This window comes from Catharus ustulatus, chromosome 2 (assembly GCF_009819885.2).
Source record: "Catharus ustulatus isolate bCatUst1 chromosome 2, bCatUst1.pri.v2, whole genome shotgun sequence".
NCBI lineage: Eukaryota > Metazoa > Chordata > Aves > Passeriformes > Turdidae > Catharus > Catharus ustulatus.
In genome coordinates this window covers 4555017-4576494 of record NC_046222.1, presented here as the reverse complement: position 1 = coordinate 4576494, position 21478 = coordinate 4555017, and the positions used below count along the sequence as shown (strand labels likewise).

General features: G+C 44.9%; 1 protein-coding gene across 2 annotated transcripts; it reads right to left on the bottom strand.

Annotated features, from left to right (window-relative positions):
* Nucleotides 1-661: 661 nt before the first annotated feature.
* CD2 (CD2 molecule) lies at nt 662-21455 on the bottom strand. 2 transcript variants are annotated; one of them, XM_033052363.2, is made up of 5 exons: nt 20729-21455; nt 7908-8210; nt 5632-5874; nt 3488-3607; nt 662-2558 (listed from the first exon to the last, which is right to left on the bottom strand). In XM_033052363.2, exons 1-5 carry the CDS (start codon nt 20952-20954, stop codon nt 2347-2349), a joined length of 1104 nt encoding a protein of 367 aa, XP_032908254.1. In that variant the 5' UTR covers nt 20955-21455; the 3' UTR covers nt 662-2346. The 2 variants fall into 2 exon arrangements, with proteins under 2 accessions (XP_032908254.1, XP_032908256.1); XM_033052365.1 differs by lacking the exon at nt 20729-21455 and adding an exon at nt 11022-11181.
* Nucleotides 21456-21478: the final 23 nt, after the last annotated feature.

Genomic DNA, 21478 nt, shown 5'->3' with positions numbered 1-21478 from the left:
CATCCTGTTATGTCTTAGGTCCCAATGTTAGCTCATTTTCCAGAACTGAAACATCCACTACAGCATAAAAGCCTGAGGTTGGAGTACCCCATGTAACACATTCAGAAAAATGAAGTTCTGTTTGGTGCTTATTTTATAAGTCAGCATTTTTAATGAATGTGTCATGGAGCATTGATAGTCATCATTGTTTTTGTGATGTCTCACGTTTTTCCTGATGTGCTGCAATGGACAATACTTGTACAATCAGACATCACAAAAACAAGGGTGACTATCAAAAAAGGAATAAATACAAGTACTGCCCTGGTAAGCTTTCCATTGCACAGGCATGCTCTGTACTAGTGGTATTTTCTTGCCTGCCTGCCAAGTGCTGTGTTTTGGTGTGAATCAACCCAAATCTCCTTTCTCAGGCCCCAGTAACCCTCCCTCTCTCCCAGGAAGGACCCCCCACACCTGTAACCACAGAGCAGCACCAGTAAAGCTCTGGCAGCTCAGGACAGGCAGAGCAGCTGTGTTCACCCACACCATCCTGAGCTCACCAGCTCCTGGTACCCCAGCACCAGCCAGGGATGGTGTGACACCTCCTGCATCCCTGCTTCTGTTTTTGTTGCCTCCTTTGTATCAAAGTGAGATGCTGAGGTACCAGCACAGCTGTGAACTCAGATCCTCTGCACCCAGTCTTCTCTTTATTCATTCAGTACAGGGATATAGCATATGGTATGTTAGAAAATAAACTATGGAAGCACTTACCAAATGCAATTTTAAATAGCAAAAGCCCGAAAATCAGCTGCAGAAAGCTAAGGCAAGAGCAAGTGGCACTCCAGGGCTGTTGGAGTTCAAGTGAAGTGACTGAGCTCTGGAGGAGGCAGAGACTTGCTTTTCCTGACAAGCTGCCTCCTTGCCCTCATATCAGAAGATAAAAATGACCATATTTCATGGCTGTTTTATCTCCCCTGGCACATGTGGGACACACCAGCCTGCAAGAGGCATGAGTTGGTGCTCTGCCTGACACAGTAGCTAGCTGGGTGGATGTCTCATGCTCTGTGGCTTGTGTAGCTCTCTCCTCCTTCACTTTCTACCCCAGATGGGTCAGGGTATCCCTCCAGACACTGCTCTGAAACAGCTCTCATCTCCTCAGCTGTCCTGCAGAGGCTCTTATGGACACCCCCAAAGCCCAGAGGAGTGAGCACTGTCCAGCATGTGGAAGGTGATGCAGGTGCACTTATTGCAATGCAACTTCTCCCTTGGGGATGCAGATCTCTCAGCAGCTCTTCATCATCCCCAGGTTATACCTGAGGTGGCACCAGCAAAATCAAGAGATGTGGTCCCTGACCCTCAGCAGGAGATGTAAACCCTGACATCCTCTGAGGTGTAAACCCCTGACAATTCAGACACCAGTAATCCTACTGGCCAGCAGGTCATAATGCTTTGTTTCACAAGCCAAAGGAGACCAGACCTCTGCTATGCAAAAAAAAAAAATTGTCTGGATAGCCACATAGACTCATGCTGAGAATAAAGGTTTGTTTTATTTGCCTAAAAGTCACAGAAAACTGAGTTGAAACGATCTCTGAAGAGGCTGTGTAGCACATTCTCCTGGCCCTTGTCAGGACAAAGAGGCTTCACAGAATGTTTTCTCATCCACTCTTGGAAACACCAATGCTGAAGAACTCCCAGAAAACTCTCAGTATTACATTAAAAAAATTAAATACTGACCTAACTCTCTCTTGCTGCAATTGAAGCACAGTTTCTTTTTAAACAGAGTGGAGAAAGGGAAAAGTTTATCCCTTTCCCATTTGGTTTATCCCACACAGGTGCCTTGAGGCTCTCACACATCCTTTCAGTACTTTCTTCTCTGCATTATACAACACAAATCATTTCAACTTCAGAAAAATATTTAATTATATACAATTATTGTTTGGTCCAGGAGGTGATGTGTTTGATGCTGAAGCCAGAGAGCTGTCCTAATGTGTAGCAGGAGATTAAACCCCTGTGAGATCCATAGGTCCATTTTGTCCCAGTAGAGCTTTAGCTTCTTCTTGGTGAAAACCATCCAAAAAGCATGAAGAAGAGAAGGTGCAGTAAGAACAAGTTGAACCACAGAAAGACACAGGGCTCAGTGCTCCATATCCATATCCTAACATGAAGACACTCACAGAGAAATGGCCACAGGGATTAATGCCCATCACCTTGAGTCTCCTCGTCACCACTTGACGCTCTCTCTAATTTTCTGCACCAAAAGCTGCCTTTTGATAGCTGAGCATTACGCAGGGCTGGGCAGGAGGGGCTCCTGGCTGGGGGAAACTTTTCTTTCCCCAGTGAATGGCGGAGCAGAGAGCCCAGGATGAGTGCTCAGGGCCTTTCTCTCGGCAGGTTTGGGGTCCGTGGCTGTGCGCGGGGCCGCGGCTGGGGCCGTGGGGGCAGCGGCTGCTCCTGGGGCTGCGGGGGCAGCGGGCGCTGTTGCACCCTCAGCTGCCTTGGGGTGGCCTTGGATGGGGTCTGGGGCAGCTCCCGTGTCCCCTTCTCGCGCTCCACGGGCAGGGTGTGCATCGCTCGCTCCTCCTCTGCAACAACAGCAGGACCCCACAGTCACATGTGCACCAAGAAGCCAAAAAAAAGCCGGGGAAATGTCTTTGGCCCAAGCAAGGAAAAGCCAAATATTGGTTTTTAAGCTGCTGCTCTCAGGTGTTCCTGCTGTCCCTGTGAACAGCAAGAATCACCTCTGCCTGCACCTCCCCAGGCCAACATGAAAGTTTTGGGCTGAGATTGAGGTACCTGGAGCATCAGGAGCAGCTCTGTCCTCTCTGTTGGGGGAACCAGTTTCTTCAAAGGAACCCCAGTAGGCAGCAGTGGACACCCCCAGCCTGAGCTGCTCTGTCCCCTTTGGAGGCTGCTGAGACCCAACCCCAGGAAGCGACATCAGAGCACTCCACCCTGGCATTGCCTGTGCTGGGATTTCCAGAAGCCAGAGATTCCTTTTTCCAGCATTCATTTTCACACAAAGTAAATTCATACCCATCTGACTTCTGATCACTGACTCATCATTTCTGAAGTATCTCTCGTATTAATTTAGGGATTGAGGGATTTACCTCTTGAGACACCAAGCTGGCCTTAGACACACAGCAAACTGTTTCAGAGAGGCTAGGCACCATAAAATAATCACTAAAATATTAGTTCTCATTTTCTCAGGCTCATTTTCTTAATTCCTGCTGAATCCAGGCCCAAGAACTGAGGATATGGTGTCACTGCACAGCAGAGGCAGCGATCTGTACCGCTCCAAAGAGAGCAGCCATAATGTAAAATAACACTCGGAGCACATATCAGAAAGTGAGGTTGGAAATGCCAGCTAATCTAGAGATTCACCACATGCTAAAACCAGGCTATTGCTCATGCCAAGGCAGAGAGAATGCTCCTCACCACAGGGTTCCTGTCAGTGGGAAGCTCTAATATTTTAGGTGGCTGGATAGCAAAACAAAGCCCCTTAAACACTTACCATAAACTTCACGCCTTTTTGCTTTCTTCCTTCTGATACAATAAATAAGACAAATCACAAAGATGACAAAGGAGACTGCACCTCCTGCTATGCTTAAGATGAGATAAAAGTCCATCTTGCCTAGTGAAAGGGATGAAAGAGGATGTTAGATGGACAGCAATAACTTGCACAACATTTCCTTAGAATTCTCTATTTTCTTCCATTGACTGCAGACAGACCAGTGGACACCTCACCCTTTGCCTTTTCCCCATACACAGCAGGAAGTTGCTGCTTCTCTTTTGTTTGCTCCCTGATGGACTCAAGTTCTGCAGAAAACTGAAACCAGAGCACTTATGTGTGCCAGCTCACTGTATTCAGATTGTCGCTTGTTTTAGTTGCCAGTGTTATATCTAGGTGTATTTTGTTTTTCTGTGCACGTTTCTCCCAGATGAGTGCAAGAGCAGCCCAGACAGATTCGTATATAATTGCACTTGCATGAAAAGCTGGCTGAGCTGAAGCCCACCTGAAATGTACCTTGCCTGTAAAGGTCAAAATTCAAGGTGATTGGCCTCAAATGCAGGACCAAGTGTTTACAGAGGGTAGCAGGTTTAAAAGGAGGTTTGACAGCAAGATGAGAGATTTTTAATCTATTATGGAGCTGGCAGAGTCCTGCCACTACACAGAAAAGTTTGAGGGGTATTTAGTTTTGGTAGGAAGAGTAGTGCTCCATGGTTTTAGGGGGGTTTGGTTTCTGAGAAATGCTATGTTTGTACCTTAAAGATCGTTGGTATTTCTCTGTTAATGATGTGAAAAGAAAAAAATCTCTGATGCAATTTACCCTGTGAAAAAAGAGCATTTCTCAGGAGTGAGAAAAAGTGAAATCAAAATTGTCTAGACAATGGCCAATGTCTGCCTACAGCAGTAGTGCAGGCAGAATTTCCTCATCCAGACAAGCTGTTTGGGATAGTTTACCCTGCCTTAAACAGACCTAATCCAGCAGCACACTTTCATACCTGGCTCCAAAGTCCATGCCACATCCTGCTTGGCCCTTCCCAATGCTAACACCAATGGGACTGTGCAGTCCATCAGGTCAGGCAGCAGCAAAAAAAAATACATTGCCTGGCTATTTTTTAAATCAGGAAGATTATTCAGGAGACAACAGCTGCACAGGAGAGCAGAGACCATCCTGTGCCTCAGCTTTTCACCCTTCAGTCAGCCTCAGCAGACCTGAGATCACTTCAGTAAAGCCTTTATGCCTTAAGACTTGCTCCCTCCCTCCTCACAGCATGGGCTGTCCTTCAGACTTGGACTTTCCCTAAATTCACTATTACAGAAATAGGTAAAAATTAGAAATACTGAGCCAGCTCTAGTGAGCCCCCTGCAAACTCTTCACCAGCGCCAGCAGGAATCTAGAGTAAGAGAATGCACTCCTGGTTGGGTGGGATGAACCCAAGCCTGGCAAATTCAAGGACTTTTCCCCAGCACTGCACTGGAATTCTGAACTTTGAACTGAACACCACACCCAGTGCGATCTGTCCTTTGTGCCTTAACTTTCAAAACTTCTGCGTGGGAGGATGAAACCTGGGATGACTCCTCTTGCCTACTGAATCATTTTCAGCATGACTCTGCCCATTTAAAATGCAATCCTTTCAGTCCTTTTGCTGTATCTGTGGTTTAGAAAGATGAGGCTTCAGCTGAATAGGAAAACCATGGTACATTTGAGCCATGCTTATCTGACCTGTGTAACCCTGGAGCAAAATTCTCCATAGCTTTCCTCCTGATTTCCAGGCCAAGCTGAGGAGCCCCAACAGCTTATTTTTCCCCTTGAGGGAGAAGTCATCCACACCCATGGGTAGCAGGCAACCACCACATTCATAGACATGGTTATGGCTCTGCCACCCTGCCATCAGAGTAGGGATGCTTTAAGGGTGGCAGTGGGGCTGGTAGCAGCAGGATGGGGAGCAGGGAGATGTGGCAAGGCTGGAGAATGCCAGGCAGAAAGCATGACTTGCATCCTGGCTACCCCAATAACTGTGCTGGGATTAGACTCACTGGGTACCCAGGATCTCTGCACTCCTGGCACCTGGACCAGTCCTACAGATGTGTGCAACTGCTTCAGGCTGTGTGGTCCACCCTAGCACATTCTGATGAAGGAGATTCCTTACCTGGGCACTCGATTACTTTTTCAGCCATGTTTTCACTGACTTGGTTCTTAACAACACATCTGAACATGCCAAAGTTCCGCCCATGCCATTCCAGCGTTGTTGAATTATTCTGGATTTTTTTTCTATTGGGTTGAGTCAGCTCTGTTGTAAATGCTTCATCCTTAGCCTTCTGTTTTGCTTCACACTTGACAGATACATTTTTTTTCCCACATCGAAAGGTGAGGATTGGCTGAGGGACAGGTTCTGAAAGAGAAGGGAAGGGACAGGCACATCTGAGAGAGTTTCTCCTCTTGAAAGCCTCATTATAAAGCAGAAGAGAGAATTAACCCCAAATCACCATCTAATGAGATCACAGAAGAATGAAGAGTAAATCAGACCTCTACTACAGAAGTAACAAGGCAATAATAAAGAAAAAGCAGTGCAGCAGCCTACACAGTTGGCCCAGCAAAGCAGAGCTGGACACCAGGCAGGTGAGGGGAGGAAATTGAGTCCTCAGGTGGATGGAAGGGACTCAGAGCCACAGCCCCCTCCACATCTGGACCCTGTGCTTTGGTGCAAGTCAAGTTGGTCCTGTTCCACCTGTGTCCATCAGGAGAGATTTTCCCTAAAGCAGGAAAAAACTACAAAAAGCTGCTGAGGATGCTCTGTGTGCTACCAACAGCACTCAGCATGGAAAGCCATCAACCCAGAATGGAGAGCACAAAACACACTTCAGCTCTCCATGAGGTTATGGCAGACAAAACTGGTTTTTCTCTTCTTATGCCCTGCAAACAACTGGCTTACTTTTGGTTCCAGTTTCTCTATCACTGGTGGCACTGAAAGAGACAGAAAAGCCTGCAGGGCTTTCCTGCAACTGGCAGGGACAGCAAAGAGAAAATAATTATTTCTACCTTTAAGACTGGATAAACAAAAACATGCCAGTTCTACCTCTAGTTACAGGCTGTGTAAGTTACAGAGATCATAAATTCTAAAGTAAGTAAGGATTGCTCAAAGCACATGCAGTCAGGGTTCTCACCACGACATCTGCAGCCACCCTTTCCTTGTTAAGCCCACTCCTCCTCTGCAAACTGGAACCCCTTTTATTCAGGGAAACATTCCAGTGGGAAACATTAGAGTCCAGGTGCTGGTGATAGAGTCGTGTGAGGATATCATAGGGACTATTTTGTTTTTTAACAACTGTTTGTCCAGCTCTAGTAACAAAGGGCCAGCCTGGCTGACAAATTATTCCAGCACCCAACAGTTACTACAGGACTTCCAAAACCATGTGTCAGAGGCAAGGCAACCTCTCTGCTGCACAGCAGAGGAAATGATGCAGCACACAGCTGGGCTGGAACATTAACCTTGACCTGAAATGACGACACCTCAATGACAGTAGAGTGGTTTAAAACATGAGCAAGAAGCATCAGGGCCTGATGACTTCCTGACTCTGTTTACAGTAATAGCTCCCAAAGCAGTGAGACACCCTCACTTCTCAGCAGCACATTAGACACAGGGCCTCCCATTGCACAGAATCTCTGCTAAAATCATTTCAGCTGTCCTTGCTGCCTCAATAAGGCGTCATTTCTGTAACCCCACCTCATGCCACAAACTCAGGATGTTGGCAAAGGTGTGCATGAGGACTGAAGGACAGAACAAAGCTATTCCCTTATTGGGGGAAAAAACCCATGCTGTCCTACAGCTTGGAGGTCTGGAGAGGTCACAGCAGCTATTAAGGAGCAGAATAGCCATCCTCATCATCCCCACTCACCCCAAAACCTTTGGGTTGCTGCTGCTCCAATTTCTTAGGACAAGATACAGCACAGGAATGGAGCTTTGAGGCTACAATCCCCAGGCGTGTGCTTAGCTGTGCTTTGAACAGCACAATCATAATTTTTGTTGTGTTATGCCAGGATAGGGTGCAGGAATCTTCTTCCACTGCAAATTAAACTCCTATTGTGGTTTTTCTCAGGGGAGGTGACTGCTGGCTATTTTTATGTTAGACCCTGCTGTCAGTGTGAACGTGCTCACAGCTGCTTTCTTGGGCACAGCTAGAACCCTGCTGGCTGACAAACAGGGGAGCCAGAAAGAAGCCAGGGATTTGAGGCCATCAATCAGAGCAAGAGAAGGAAGAAGAGAGGCAGACTGCTGTCAGTGGCAGGAAGAGAAAGGTATGTCCTGTAGAAGTTCTCCCACTCCCAATCAGAAAGGAGGGCACTGAGTAGGAAAGGCTGCAGGAGAGAGCAGAGAACACCAAGTCTTGTTCAGCTGAGAATGGTATGGGAAAAGCAGAAATTCACCCTGAACAAAGAATATTGTCTTTTCTTCTGCCTTCAGCTTTCCATCCTGGTAAACCATCACTGTGTAGTTCCCACTGTCCTCTTTCTGCAGGCGCTGGATTTGCAGAGTCCCATTCCGGAGCATCGCACACCTGCACTGCTCCCTGTTCACAAAGTACTTGGTGTTGGTACCTCTGAGCTGAACCAGCCTCTGACCACCTTTGTTCCATATCACATAGTAGCTGTTCCCAGGGGTCAGTGGAGCAGCGATGCTGAGCAGAGCTGTCTCGTTCACTGCCCTGTAAACCCAGCTGGTGTTGAAGCCTGTGGAGGGAAGCACAGCCAGTTGTCTCCAGCAGCTACAGCAGTCACCCAACAGGTTGTCATTGTCATTTGCTGTGCCCCCCACCCCTTCCTGAGCTGCCCAAGCCTCTCTGCTTTACTGTTGCCACCCTCTTCCCCTGCTCAAAAGCATTTCTTGACTGTTCATAAGAAATTCCAGCATTCAGTTTCATTATGAGAAGTAAGAAAGTGAAAAGTCCAGCTTTCAAAAGCTGAATTTATACCCTGGCTGACTCTGGGTCCCAAGAATCATGGCCTCCCATTCACTTTAACATGAACTTAGCCCTTCCTGAAAAGAAGGGGTCACTTCTGTGTTTTGCACATGGCACAGGCTGGTACCCAGAGTGTCAATCACTGCAAACATTACTGAAGACAGCAAAAATAGCCACGTCCCTGGACAGCAGAATCATTTCAGCAACCCCCAGAGATAACAATGATGCTAATGATAGTAGCCCATGTCAAGCTGTGAGTGAATGTGAAGCACTGAACTGGACACACCCCCACTGCAGTGCCTCCCACCCCAGTTAATCTGCCCCACTGGAATTGTATTCACTTGATTTTTCTAGCACAGGATCCTGATGGGGCAAGTAGGGCAAGAAGAAACAGCTACCCTGTGAACTGAGGGGGTGCAGGAGTCATTACAAGAAAAGCAATTGCCAAAAAATAAAATAAAAAAAAATAAATATAAAACCTTTTCTTTTTCTTTGATTCTAGGTCCCTTCTCCAGAACAGTTAAGAGTAGGAACTTCCCAAAGGTGGTGGCAGGACTGGGAAGCACCTGAGCATGGGGGCTGTCAAAGGGGATATTCATAAAAACCAGGGTAACTAAACATTTATCATGCTTCCAGCAGTGGGGATGGCACTCCTGGAGCAGTGCCTGGGTGCTCCTCTCCAGGCTGCTTCACTCATTGTCTTTGCAGGCCCCATTCCTGGTCAGCCAGGACTTGGGAAAATCTGCTGGGAGTTCATTTCAAGTGAGGCACTGTCCCCACCCCTGTGGCAGGGGGTCAAACCTGCAGGAGGAGATGGAAATCTGCATGCAAGTGTCAGGTGGGATAAGCTCACTGACACCTGAACACACGCTCAGAGCCACAGCTTATTTAGTTTGCCATTTTCTTGTGTTCATTCCTCCTCAATTTACAGGGTGAAGCCAATCAGGACGAGATTTCCCTCCCCATCACCACACAAAGCTGATTCTGCTCTAATTTTATATATTTTAAGCTCTTTTTCCCCACAGAGAGAAAAACTGTGTTTATGCATATTTTTATTACAGCCCTTCATTCCTTGTGCCCAGGATAATGATAAATGGCACCACACAGGGGAAACTGAAACCCAGTGGCTATTTCATTAAACTAACAATATTAGAGATAATCAGAGAACTAAAATATCATGCCTCTGCAACAAGAGCATTAATGCTGTAGTGCTTCTGGCAATTCAGCACCTCCAAAGAGAGGTTGTTCTTTCAGCATTGCCTTTCTTGCAAGGTATTTGGCATATTTAATGAAATGTCCTGAAATAAAGCTATCAACTAAACAACCTTGGAAGCAGCTATGCCCCACACAGATGGCACTGCACGTTATACCCCAATATTTCAATTCTGATACTTGTTTCTGCTCAGTCATGAACAAGTATTTAGAGCTAGTAATAAGATTTCTTTGCCCAGCAGACATTACTTATATTTTCTCTCTGAAAGGAGAGGAAAAAAAGTAATCTGAGTTTTCAAGGATAATTCAGTGGCATCTCTGTGGACCACTTAGACAGCTCTAGATGTTGTTCTGATCACCACAGTCTTTTTAGTGGAAAGCTGAGTATTCCACACATAGATACTAAAAATCTGTTTAGTTAATGAAACAACATTTCTGATAAAAACACCAACTAAAGTGTGCTCCAAAGGGCAGAAAGGTTTTAACTGAGAGCCTACAGCTCACTTACGGTCACAAGAAAGAGTTAAAAGAAAAAACTCCCATAGCCATTTTCAAGAAGGAAAGAAGTCTCTGAAACAATTTTCCATTCAAGGAAAATTATTTCGTATTTCTGTTGGGGAAGATGTTTTATAGACCGTGTATATAAAAAAAAGAAATTCTTATTTATCTATTAATTTTGTTCCAAAGGAAAAGCAAAGCATTAAACAGTCATACATACAATCTTAGTGGAATGAAACAGAGGAAAAAAAAAATTATGCAGGCTCATATTGTCTCCATCTCTTAAAACCTTCCCTAATCTATGAGTTAACACCTTAATTAAGTTTTTAGATTAATATTTTAAAAAATAATGACAACAATAATACACAAACTATAAAAAATGCATGCAGTTACTTGTTGTTTTCACATTTTAGACTTCAACTCCACTGAAGACACTGAAATATATCACTCTGTTAATATTTATGGAAGAATATAAATTGCACTTTCAAAAGATTTGCACATCTTTGATAAGAAAAGGAAATTACATGCGATAATGCACAGTGAACTGGATCTCTAATGTAGTACAAGCTACCTCGAGGGCAGAAAGCAAACTGCATGCTGACATTTCTCATTATACATGTGTCAAATTAAGGCTCATTAACTTAAAACCAAAACCCTTTACAGCTTGTTATTATAACTGGAATAGGAAACTCAGGTCCTGCCCTCCCCCTGGCTGAAAATTAAATCAAATAATAGCAATAACCCAGATGTCTTCACTCATTGGAAAAGTGGAACAAGTTTCTTATCAGTAGCAGCCCACCAAGTTGTAAATGCTTTAAAATGCAATTTTAACATCAGCCCAAAAGAGCAAAAAACAGTAAGAAAAACTCACATTTTACACTGGGAAATAAAAGCAGCATGCACTTGACTAGGAAAATCCTCCTAAAGTTCATTTTCAGGGTCAAAAAAAAAATCCAGTGTTGCTTTGTCTAATGACAGTTCCTGGCAGGTGAAAGGATTTTCTGCTGTGAGCAAGCAGAGATGGGACATGTCAGCACAGCCTTTGTGCCCTCCTCCTCTCCTCCAGCACTTCTCATTTCTAGCAGAGGCGGAAATCAGTCTCAACTGGGTGTTCTGCCTGCATGGAGGCAACATGCAGGCACCAAGAGAATGGGCACTGAAACGCAGGAACGCCCTGCAGGTTTGTCCACCCGGCTGGAGGGCCCTTGTCCTCCTCAGTGCCCACCTGAAGAGCTCAGCTCCAGCATCCATCCTGGTGGGAGGGATGCAGTTTTTGGGTAGGGGAATGATGGCAATCCCAATTCTTCCCCACAGCCTCAGCAGCAGCAAGAGGAGAACAAGCCCAGTGAGGAGCAGGTTGGACAATGCTTAGAAAGGAGCCACATTTCCCTTGGATCAGCTTTTCCCCCATCAGGATCAGCTTTGCATCAACATCTGGCATGTGAGGGGCTGGCCAGAGCCACAAATGCTTCCTGCAGGCAGGGCCAGCCACTTCAGCAAGCTGTGAGAGGGATGAGCATGGAAGGGGATGATAAAACAGCCTTGATCTAGCCACAAACCAGCCCTGAAGCTGCTGGTGTGGGAAAGACAGCGAGGAAGCATGGGAGCTCGGTCCAAAAACGTGAGCAGCTAATAGAGCCCTTATTCCTGATTCCAATATGAAACAGATGGAGTGGTGAGGATTTTGAATCTTATCCTCACCAGCATAATTCCTCTGCTACAGCAGCCACTGAAATCTTCCAGCTTTTTGTCACAGACATAGGCCAAGAAAGAAGACAGAGGAAAATCTGTGGCACTAGAAATGTACAATAGTAGATAAATCTTTTTTTGTTCGTTCATGTTATTCCTCTACCTTGTAAGACATCTCCCTTCTCCCACTTAATCATTTTTTACTGGTACTAATGAGGTAAAAAAAGCTCCTTGCAGGAAAACCCAGCTTTTCTTCCTTCTTTCTGTTATCGTTTCCTTACAAAGAACACACAGAGCAGACACACACAAAAGGAGAGAGGAAGCAACAGCAGCCAGATCACATTTCTGTGCCTGACCTCCACCCCTTGTGGCAAGAAACAAGCTGAGGGCAGGGGCTGCCATGCTCAGGTATCTCCTCAGCCAGGCAAGCTGTGTCAAACTCCTGGCCACATCTGCTTCCAGACCAAGCACCTAAAGAAATTTGGGCAAAGGCAGCAACCCTGATTGCTCCTCAGTTTTTTGGAGGTTTTTGCTGGGTCCATCAAGCAGACCTGAAACCACTGTTTATGCTCTGATCAACTTTGTCTCCTTGCTTCTTCAGGGCAACATCCCTCCAAACCACCACCTGATTCCAGGGCACCCCTGCACGTTGTCTGTTTGCAGGCATGTTCACACTGCCAACACTGGGGTGGGGATTGTCCATGGTACAAATGGAATGCAAACTGAAAAAATGTGTGAATGTGAGAGAGAGGAGACAGGAAAAGCTCCATAGTGTTAGAACCAGGTGTGAAAGAATTCCCTGTATTCATAACCAAGGTCACTACTTAGTGGGCTTAGTGATTAACTAAGTTAGCTTATCTTAGTTAACTTAGTAGATTAACTACTTAGTGATTAACTAAGTTAATCAGTTTGGCATGCTCAATCTTCTAAGCTCACAGCTGAAATGAGTCAGACCAAAAGCCCCCATGGTCCTGCAGACCATCCCACCAAACATCCTGGTTTCTTTGGAGCACCAGGTAGGCAGGAGCAAGAAACCTTTCGTAAAGGATATGAAATATGTGCTCAAAAAAGAGCTCACTGTGAGCAGTGAAGAAGCATTTGAGAGAAAGACTCAATGGCTGATGTCCCTTGGTCACTGAACATCACAGAAGCGACACCAGGCCTTGGCATTCCTGAGTACTTGGTGCACAAAATCCACTTGCAAGATTTTGAGTGACAAAAGCCAAAAGCACAGCCAAACCTGCAAAGGGGCACATCACTCACCCGCAGCCAGAATTCCCCAGGAGATCCTGGCATGTCCCTGGGCTGTCCCAAAAGCAGCCCCTTATCTAACCAGCCTCAGAAACCTCCTGCACCCTCAGACCCAGCTGCAGAAAGACAAAGCAGCCCATGTCTCTAAGCTTCCTGCCAGATGAGAAGTGGGGAAATATCAGTATCCTGCCAGCTTTACCCTTCCTCTCTTGAGAGGCAAGGCAATGTCATGCTGCAGTCCTGGCTGGGCTTTGATCCCCATTTTAGAAGAAGGAATGGATGTTTTGGATGCTACTTTGAAAGAAGCACTCTAAGTTTTGCCTGGTTCAGTTAGACTTGTCCTTAGCGTCAAGCTAAGGATGCTTGAGCCCTGTTTAGCCCATTGCATTTCTTTTAGCCCATTACATCCCCATCTTCTGACAGACAGGAGAGCAGAGGACTGAGCACAGCCTCAACAATGGGCTGTGTTTGCACATCTTTGCTCTCTCTCTGCAGCATTGTTTCCACTTCAGAAGCCACAAAACCCTAAACGCGTACATTTGCTTTTGTGGCTTGCTCTTTCCTTCACACTTCTACTCTTTGTAAGACAGCACAGCTCCCTCACAGGGAATGTAAGTATCACACTCACATTTCCTTGTAAAGGTGACAGAGTCCCCCACATCTGAAGGCAGCATCTCAAGAGACAACATGCAGCTGTTCCCAGCTCCAAGTTCTCACTTAGTGATGAGCCAATAAACATTCATGCCTGAGGCTTATTCAGAAAAAAAAAAGTTATAAAAATATTGTCATTTGATCTACTAGAAAAGGAAGACTAAGAAAAGATTTCTAGCCTATATGATAGTTTGTACCATCTTCTCTAGTATGAAACTTAGGTTGTAGTAAGTGGTGTTTGCATGTGAGTCAGACATCCTGCACTGAGCGCCACCCAAGATCCTCACACCTCTAAATTTCTCACCAGGTCTTTGATGAGGCACAGAGTGCAAGGAGAAGAGCAAATGTGATTTTAATTGGAATGTCAGATGGGTGATATGTGGAGGGGAAGCTTTAGGAAAGGCTAATGTGATTCTTGGGAGCTCTCCTGGGCTTGCACCCTGGCTGCAAGACTAGGCTCTGTCTGGGTTGCCCTGGATGGCAGCTCAGGGCTTCTTAATGGCACATTCTCCTTTCCTGAAGCTTTTTACAAAGCAGCAGGAATTGTGGGCAGTGGTGGAGCAAGGAAGAAGCAAAGCCAGCCTTAGCAAGGGGTGTTGCCCTGCACCATGAAATGCCAAGGCTCAATCCCATGTAGAGTTTCAGCCATTTGGTTGATGAAGGACACATTCTGCCTCACACAGGGCCAAAAAAGGGAAAACTCCAGCTTGAATAAAGTGCAGGAAATATGAAGAGCAATAACTCAGAGCTTTAGCCAAGGGTTTGGCAGGGATGCTGACTCAGTGCCTCAGAGCTAACTGAGAGCCCTGTACACAGTGGAAATCTTCCAGAAATTGTGACACACACACACACACATACACATCACTGATACTGAAACAGTTGTCTGCGCAAACTTTTTTATCCTTCTTTCAAGAACAGTAAATGAACATTTTCAAACCATGAATCATGCAGAATAGTCCTCACCTGATTATTTGAGGAGACATGATCCCCCTGTGATAGCCATAATCCCACACAGAATCATAGAATATTCTGGAGTGGAAGGGAACCACAAAGATCACCAAGTTCACCTCCTGTCCCTGCATGGGACAGCCCCAAGAATCACACCCTGAGCCTAAAAGCATTATCCAAACAATTCCTCAACTCAGACAGACTTGGAGCTATGACCACATCCCTGGTGAGCCCAACCTAGTGCCCCAAAAAGCTCCTAGGGGGAGGTGTAGGGGCTTTTCCTGCTATTTAACCTAAACCCCCCACCCCAACACAGCTTCATGCCGTTAAACCTTTAGCCCCAGGTGCTCTCTCTCAGACACATTTTCTTCTTTTCCAGCTGTAAGCACGTGTCAACAGCCAAACCTCACAAAAAACACCCTTTATTTCTGGTCTGAAAGAACATAACCCCCTTAGACAAAGCAGTCTGTGGCTCAGCAATGACTGAGGCTGGAGCAGATGGCAGCATCCCATCAGTTATTCCTGCAGATGCTGCATTTCAGTCTTGCTGATGATTTCCATCATCTGTAATGGCCCTAGATTTAGGACCTAACTTCCAGCATCTTGTTCTAGTAAATTCAGTGACACTACTACTGCTGTAAAAGGTGTTGGCTTGCTGGCATGCTGCAATCAATCTGTCTTACACAAGAAGCCAGATAAATGACCATAAAAGCCTCTTCTAGTCTTGGCAGTGGTAAATACACAAAGACCTGCATTAACTTCAATGTGCCCCTTCATCACAAGGCAGTGGATGGACTAGCTACCCAAGAAGGATAATAGAAGAACAGCTGCTCCTCGAAATATATCCAGGAAAGACAAGTTGTTGCTACCATCTAAGTAATCTTTTGGACAAGATCAGACACTCCCCAGAAACCATCAGCTTGATAAATGCATGTATACCTGATGTTTTGTACAGTATTTTATTCTACTACAGTATTATAAATTCAGAGAGGAGAGCTGGAAATGGGTAGATGGGAGGTTGAGAAGTGATGCAGGAGACTGAGCACAAACAGCTGGATAATACATTTCAGTACTAAGCACATTTATTCCTAGGAGTGGCCCTGAATGGCCTTTATACAGTTCCCATAGAGAAGGAAAGTCTTCCCTTCAAATGCAAATGCTTTCTGAAGCATCACTGTGGATCCTAAAAGTGTCTGTATTTATTTATTAGACAGTGGACCTGTGATAGCAAAAAAAAAAAAAAAGCCCACTACGTGGCCTTATGCATAGATGTAGGGATGCTTGGCTCTTATTACAAGAAATCAAATTTCTCAGAAATATCTGAATGTCAGCACAGTCTTGCTGCTGCTCTCTGAAGCAAGAAAAAGTGCCCTGGTGTCTTTCACACCACTTATACAGATGCCCTTTGCACCATGTGTACCTGGGGCCATAAGATCCAGTGAAAATCCAAGTCTTTTCCTGCTCAGTGCTGAAGGGGGCCAGAACACCACATCTGCAGCAGGAGCCAGTGCTGGCAAAGAGCTTTTTGCACAGCAGGGGAAAGCACAGGCACAAAGCTGCCCATCTTTCTAAACATTTATGTCCTGTAACAGTGATGGGAGTTTTGCACCACTTAATTAGGGGTTTGTCTCAGTCTCTTCTGCCTTCACTCAGAGCCAGGATTAAAAAATACACAAAGGAAATGGATTTTTTCGTGTCTGGGCTTGGTTGTTTGTTAAACCTTATCAAAAAGTACAGAGCATTCGGCAGCACTTCCAGCCACCTGCTACAAGTGAGGAAAATGAAGGAAGATCCAGCTTCTATAAGGTGTCTTAAAGTTAAACAGTCCAACAGAGAACTAACACCTATATTATTTATCCTTTAAACTCAATAACTAAATTCCCATGACCCTCAGTGTGACACTGACTGACCAACCAGAAACCACTGCCTGAAACCATGAAGAAGAAGAAAGATGAACACCAAAAGAGACAGCACCCAAAATTCTCCATCTTGCCTCATACCTATTACTATACTATAAAAACCTCAAATTTAAAACCCTTCACCATGTGAGATCACACACTTCTGTTTAACTACACACCCATGACTTTAACTCCATCACTCAAATTTGAAAGCCTTCTCCAAGGCCTCAGATCAAGAGCAGTGTTCCCCACGGGGTCAGAGCCAGGAAGCACAGAAAGCTCAAAAACCCCAGGTTTCTGGGATCCAACAACATCCCACAGCTGCTGTTGCCTGCCAGGAAGAGCAGTGGCTAAGGTGCTGTGTCATGGCATTTCTGAGAATTTCTGCTTTTTAAGATGTCAGAGAGGCAGGTGCAGGATGTTCTGTGTGACGCAGGTGTGCCCTGGGACATGGGTGGCAGCTTGTGGCTTTTCACAGTATTCCAACAGGCCAGTACGTGCAGCCCAGCTCCTTCTGCCACACTGCTGACAGTAAGGTGGTGTCCCCATTCTTTGCAGCCACCCCTTCACTTTTCCATCATGGAAAAGCAACCTTTTTGTTAATCACATGTGTCTCGTGTTCCCCACATACAGCTTTCAGTAAAAATTTGCTGAACTTTGGCACTTTGCAGAGCAGGAAGTTTGCAGTGCAGCCTCAATGGAAAGTTACTGTGCATGCCTTGTGCCCTCACAGATAGGATGCACTGGGTTAGAACCACAGCTGCCATGGTTATTTGTGTTATATTGATATTCCTTTAAGCTCTTCAGCATCAGTAAGTCACTATAAAAACAGGCATCTACTTTCCTCTTATGCTGAGGCTGTTTAACCATTGGGACTTTTTAAGATAGATGAGATAAAATTTATGGCAGTGTTGACTCCTCCTGATTTTCTCTCCACCAGAGAAGGGCCTTTTCATCTGCATCTGGCTCTCCAGAGAAAGCTATAAACAGATCTTTGTACTGGCCAAATAACAAAGCTTTTAAAAGTCAACAAAAGGCACGGAAACAGAACTCCTTATCAGACACTAAATCATCTGAAGAATAAAAGTCCCAAACTCTCAACAGCTGGGCAGAAATGTGTACAAAGAGAAGCTGAAATTGCACAGCTTTCACTGTGACCTCCTATGGCAGCAAGAGGAATCTTGGCCCAACTTGTGCACAGGCAGGAAAGAGAGCTGGCGCATTCTCACCTGTGTTCAGGCTGGAGTCCTGCCTTTCCAGGACTCTTCTCCCACCTCACCTAGCAAAGCCCATTCCAGAAAGTGACATCAAGATAAAAATGCTGGAAAGGATTTTCTAGAATGAGGAGGCGAAGAAAGAAGAAAGGTTATTTCCTGTTTGCTGCTATCAGATTTGGGTTTACTCCCCTGCTTGGGCTTACCAAAATTAGCACAGCACATTCTGAGCCATTTCTCCTGCAAATGGCTCAGGAGAAAGACAGAGAGGAGTGAGGAGCCCCTGCAGCCCCAGGCAGAGCATTGCTGAGGGGCTCAGTGGGGCTGTGATGCAGCACCAGCAGAGGAGTGCTCCTGCCTGGGGAACATCATCCATGGCAAATGCCAGGGAGAGCAGGCACCAGGAGAAAGCAACAGCAGCTGCAGCTTCCTGGAAAAAAAACATTTTGATGCCTTGGGTTTTAGCTTTTATATTTTTCAGAATCTCTGCTACTTGGTGTGTAACTCTGAAACTTCATATTAGGTGTTAGTAAGTTCCCTTCACAGGGTAGTGACAAAACAATCCCTTCCCAGCTAGAGAAACAAGGACAACCTGTACCCAAAAAGTATAAACAGCAAAGGGAAGGGGGCAAGCCAGGGGGCTGAGACTTCATGGCCTGGGGCTGTGGTTGGACAATTGACCCCAACGGGTAGATGAACCAAAACTTATAAAAGTGTAAAAGCCAGGATCCATCTTGGATTTGATTTGGGTGTAGCCTTGGCCAGGTTCTTGTACTGCCCAAGGTGAATCCTTTCACTAAATTCCTATTTTATTCCATTTCCTCTGCCCAGTCTCTGTGCCAGGTCAGCCTTTCCAGGCAAGAGTCCTGTACTGCCTGAAGAGTTTGCAGGATGATGGAGAACAGACCTTGCCTGACACCCCTGCAGCTTCCCCACCTACTTAAGGGAAGAAAAAGCATCTCTGCCATTACTCACCACCACTTCTGTAGCCTCAGTCATTAAGCCCAAGTCCTTTCTTCCCTTTGGATCCTGCACAGCAGTCACTGAGTCTGTATCATCACCCCCTCCCTCTCTCAGTTCATCCTGACACAGCAGAGACAGCAGCAGAGGCTGTCCCACCCAGCAGTGTGCTGGAATTTTGGAAATTGGGAGTTTTGAACTTCTTGTGTTGCCAGGCACTGACATTTAAAATAATATAATTTTTGACTTGAGGCCTTGGAGTGATAAAATTAAAATTACTAATATGCAATTTAAATAAAAGTATATAATATTACATAATAAAAAATTTAAAATTGAAACTTTTACAATATAAAAATATATTACAAAAATAAAATAAAAGTAGTGCTCCTGCTCCAGGCTCTGTGTGTCCCCTCTGAAAACCCTCCACCAATTTCTTCAGTTGGCTCAAGTTGGATTGGGTTGACATTCACACACCTTCCTGAATGTGTCACCTGACACATCCCTGAATCCCACCCCTGCTGTCCCAAATTCCCTGGCCATAAGTTTGCCAGTTGTTTCAGAGGAGAAATCTGATGCCTGTTGCCCTGTGATTGAAAGATTTCACAGGAGTGCAACACAAACTTTTAGTGCTCTTTGCTTCAAGTCATGCTGTCAAAGCCACTACTGCAGTTCTCTCACACAGATAAAAACACCATCACAAGTTCTTTGTCTTTTTTTTTGTTTGTTTGTTTGAAGATATCTTACATGACTTTTCAGTATTGAAAAATTTAAAAAAAGCTTTTTAAACTGCTTCACTCTTAGTTTAGGGAAAATATGTGTTGCCCTCAAAGAGAAAGTTGTATAAACCAAAGATGAGACAGCAATGCTGGCTGGAGGATAGGCACCCAGCTGTATTTCTTTATTCCATTTGCATACGATATGGGAATAGACAATAATTCTCTCCAAAGTACTGCATTTGCAATTCCAAAAGATTTGCTGAAAACTACCTCCAAGTAATTCTTGGTCTGTAATACATTTAGTTTCTGTAGTGTTAGACAATACTAAAACTATCAGTAGCCATCATGAGTTTTAAAAATTCTGCCTGGAATTTCCAATAGTAACTATATTTATATTAGCTATAAAACACACACTTTAGACTATAGACCCATTCAGTATTTTATCATGGATATTAGCTAAGTGTGATATGGAATATGCTAACCAGAAAAATAGATCAATTTAAAAATAAGCAAGTGTCCCTGCCCACAGCAGGGTGTTGGAATTAAATGAACTTTAAGGTCCCTTCCAACCTAAACTTTTCTATGATTCTATTATTTGCTTGCAAAAAAAAAAAAAAAAAAAAAAAAAAAAAAAAAAAATTTAGAAGGGCTTAGGGCCTTCTAGGTTCTCAGTAAAGATATCCCTGTTATCTCCAGCCACATCCTCTGCCCAAGGAGATGAGTCATGTCATCTTAGAGAAAGGAAATGCAACATTTACTCTGAACAAAATCAATGCAGGATGAAATGGTTGTCAAAGGTCCCAGGCAGTATCCAAATACTAATCCAAGCTTCTGCCATGACAGATCCTGGAATTCTGCTTCCACCTCAGACAGAAATGGGTGATGCGGCCATTCAGGGCATCTCACTCCTGCCTGCCTGGTGGTAATAATACCAGTTTGGATTTTACAGCACCACCAGAATTTGCTGTTTCATTTTAGAAAATGGCTTTAAAGATGTCTTATCTGTGACACTGCCTGCTACAGGTTCATTACACATGAACCTCTTGTTTGCTTGTTTTGAAATTAGCTGCAATAATTCATAATAGGTGACATGAACTTACCATGTACATGCCTAAAATCTAGAGGGGTTTTTTTCCACCTACACAGAGATTTCTATCAGAAGTACACACAATCACTGTTTGCACATCTCTTCAGTACAACACATGTTCTATTTGCTATTGTGAACTGACCATTATCTGCTCTCAGACTCACCACCTTCTACTCCTGTTGTTTCTGTAGAGCCAAGGGTGACAGGGTGGGGGTGGTCCTGCAGCTCCCCATGAACTGCTGGCTCTGGCCCTGGTGTCTCTGCTCCATGCTGGGCTCTGAGGCAGCACCCCAAAGCTACATACACAACCACTGGGACATCAGGCACTGTGGTAGAGGTTGAGAAACAAAGCTCTGTTTCATTACTGGGATGTGGGAGCTTTTCTGACATGATAGTTTTGTGAGGATGAGCTCATCCTGAATGCTAGAGGAAATCTAAAGGGATCCTTCCATTTTCTCTGCTCACCCTTCTACAACACATTTCTTGCTTGCTTTTGCTTTCACTTTGATCTTATGTCAAGTAAGTTCCTTCTCTGCTCTCCTTTTATATTCATAAACTAAATTAATTACATGATGAAAAGATTACATATTGCATTTCATGTCAGCTGTTGCTTAGCACATGCCACAGGCGAACTCCTCTCTTCCCACCATGACAGATTGGCATGGATACAAATCTAAATCTCTGTTCTGGTGGTTTGTCTCAGGTGGGAGGATATCAGATGCCAAAACATCCACATTTCCCATTTCCTCATCCTGCCAGCACTTGATTAGCAGAGGGATGGAAGCTGCACTACTTCCAGTCATGAGCAGAGAGGATGATGTGATGGTCATTTCCCATCACCTGGAAAGCACCAGCTCCCCAGAGGAAACCAGAGCTACTGGAGTCACCCTGACACCAAGGATTCTCTCAGCAGC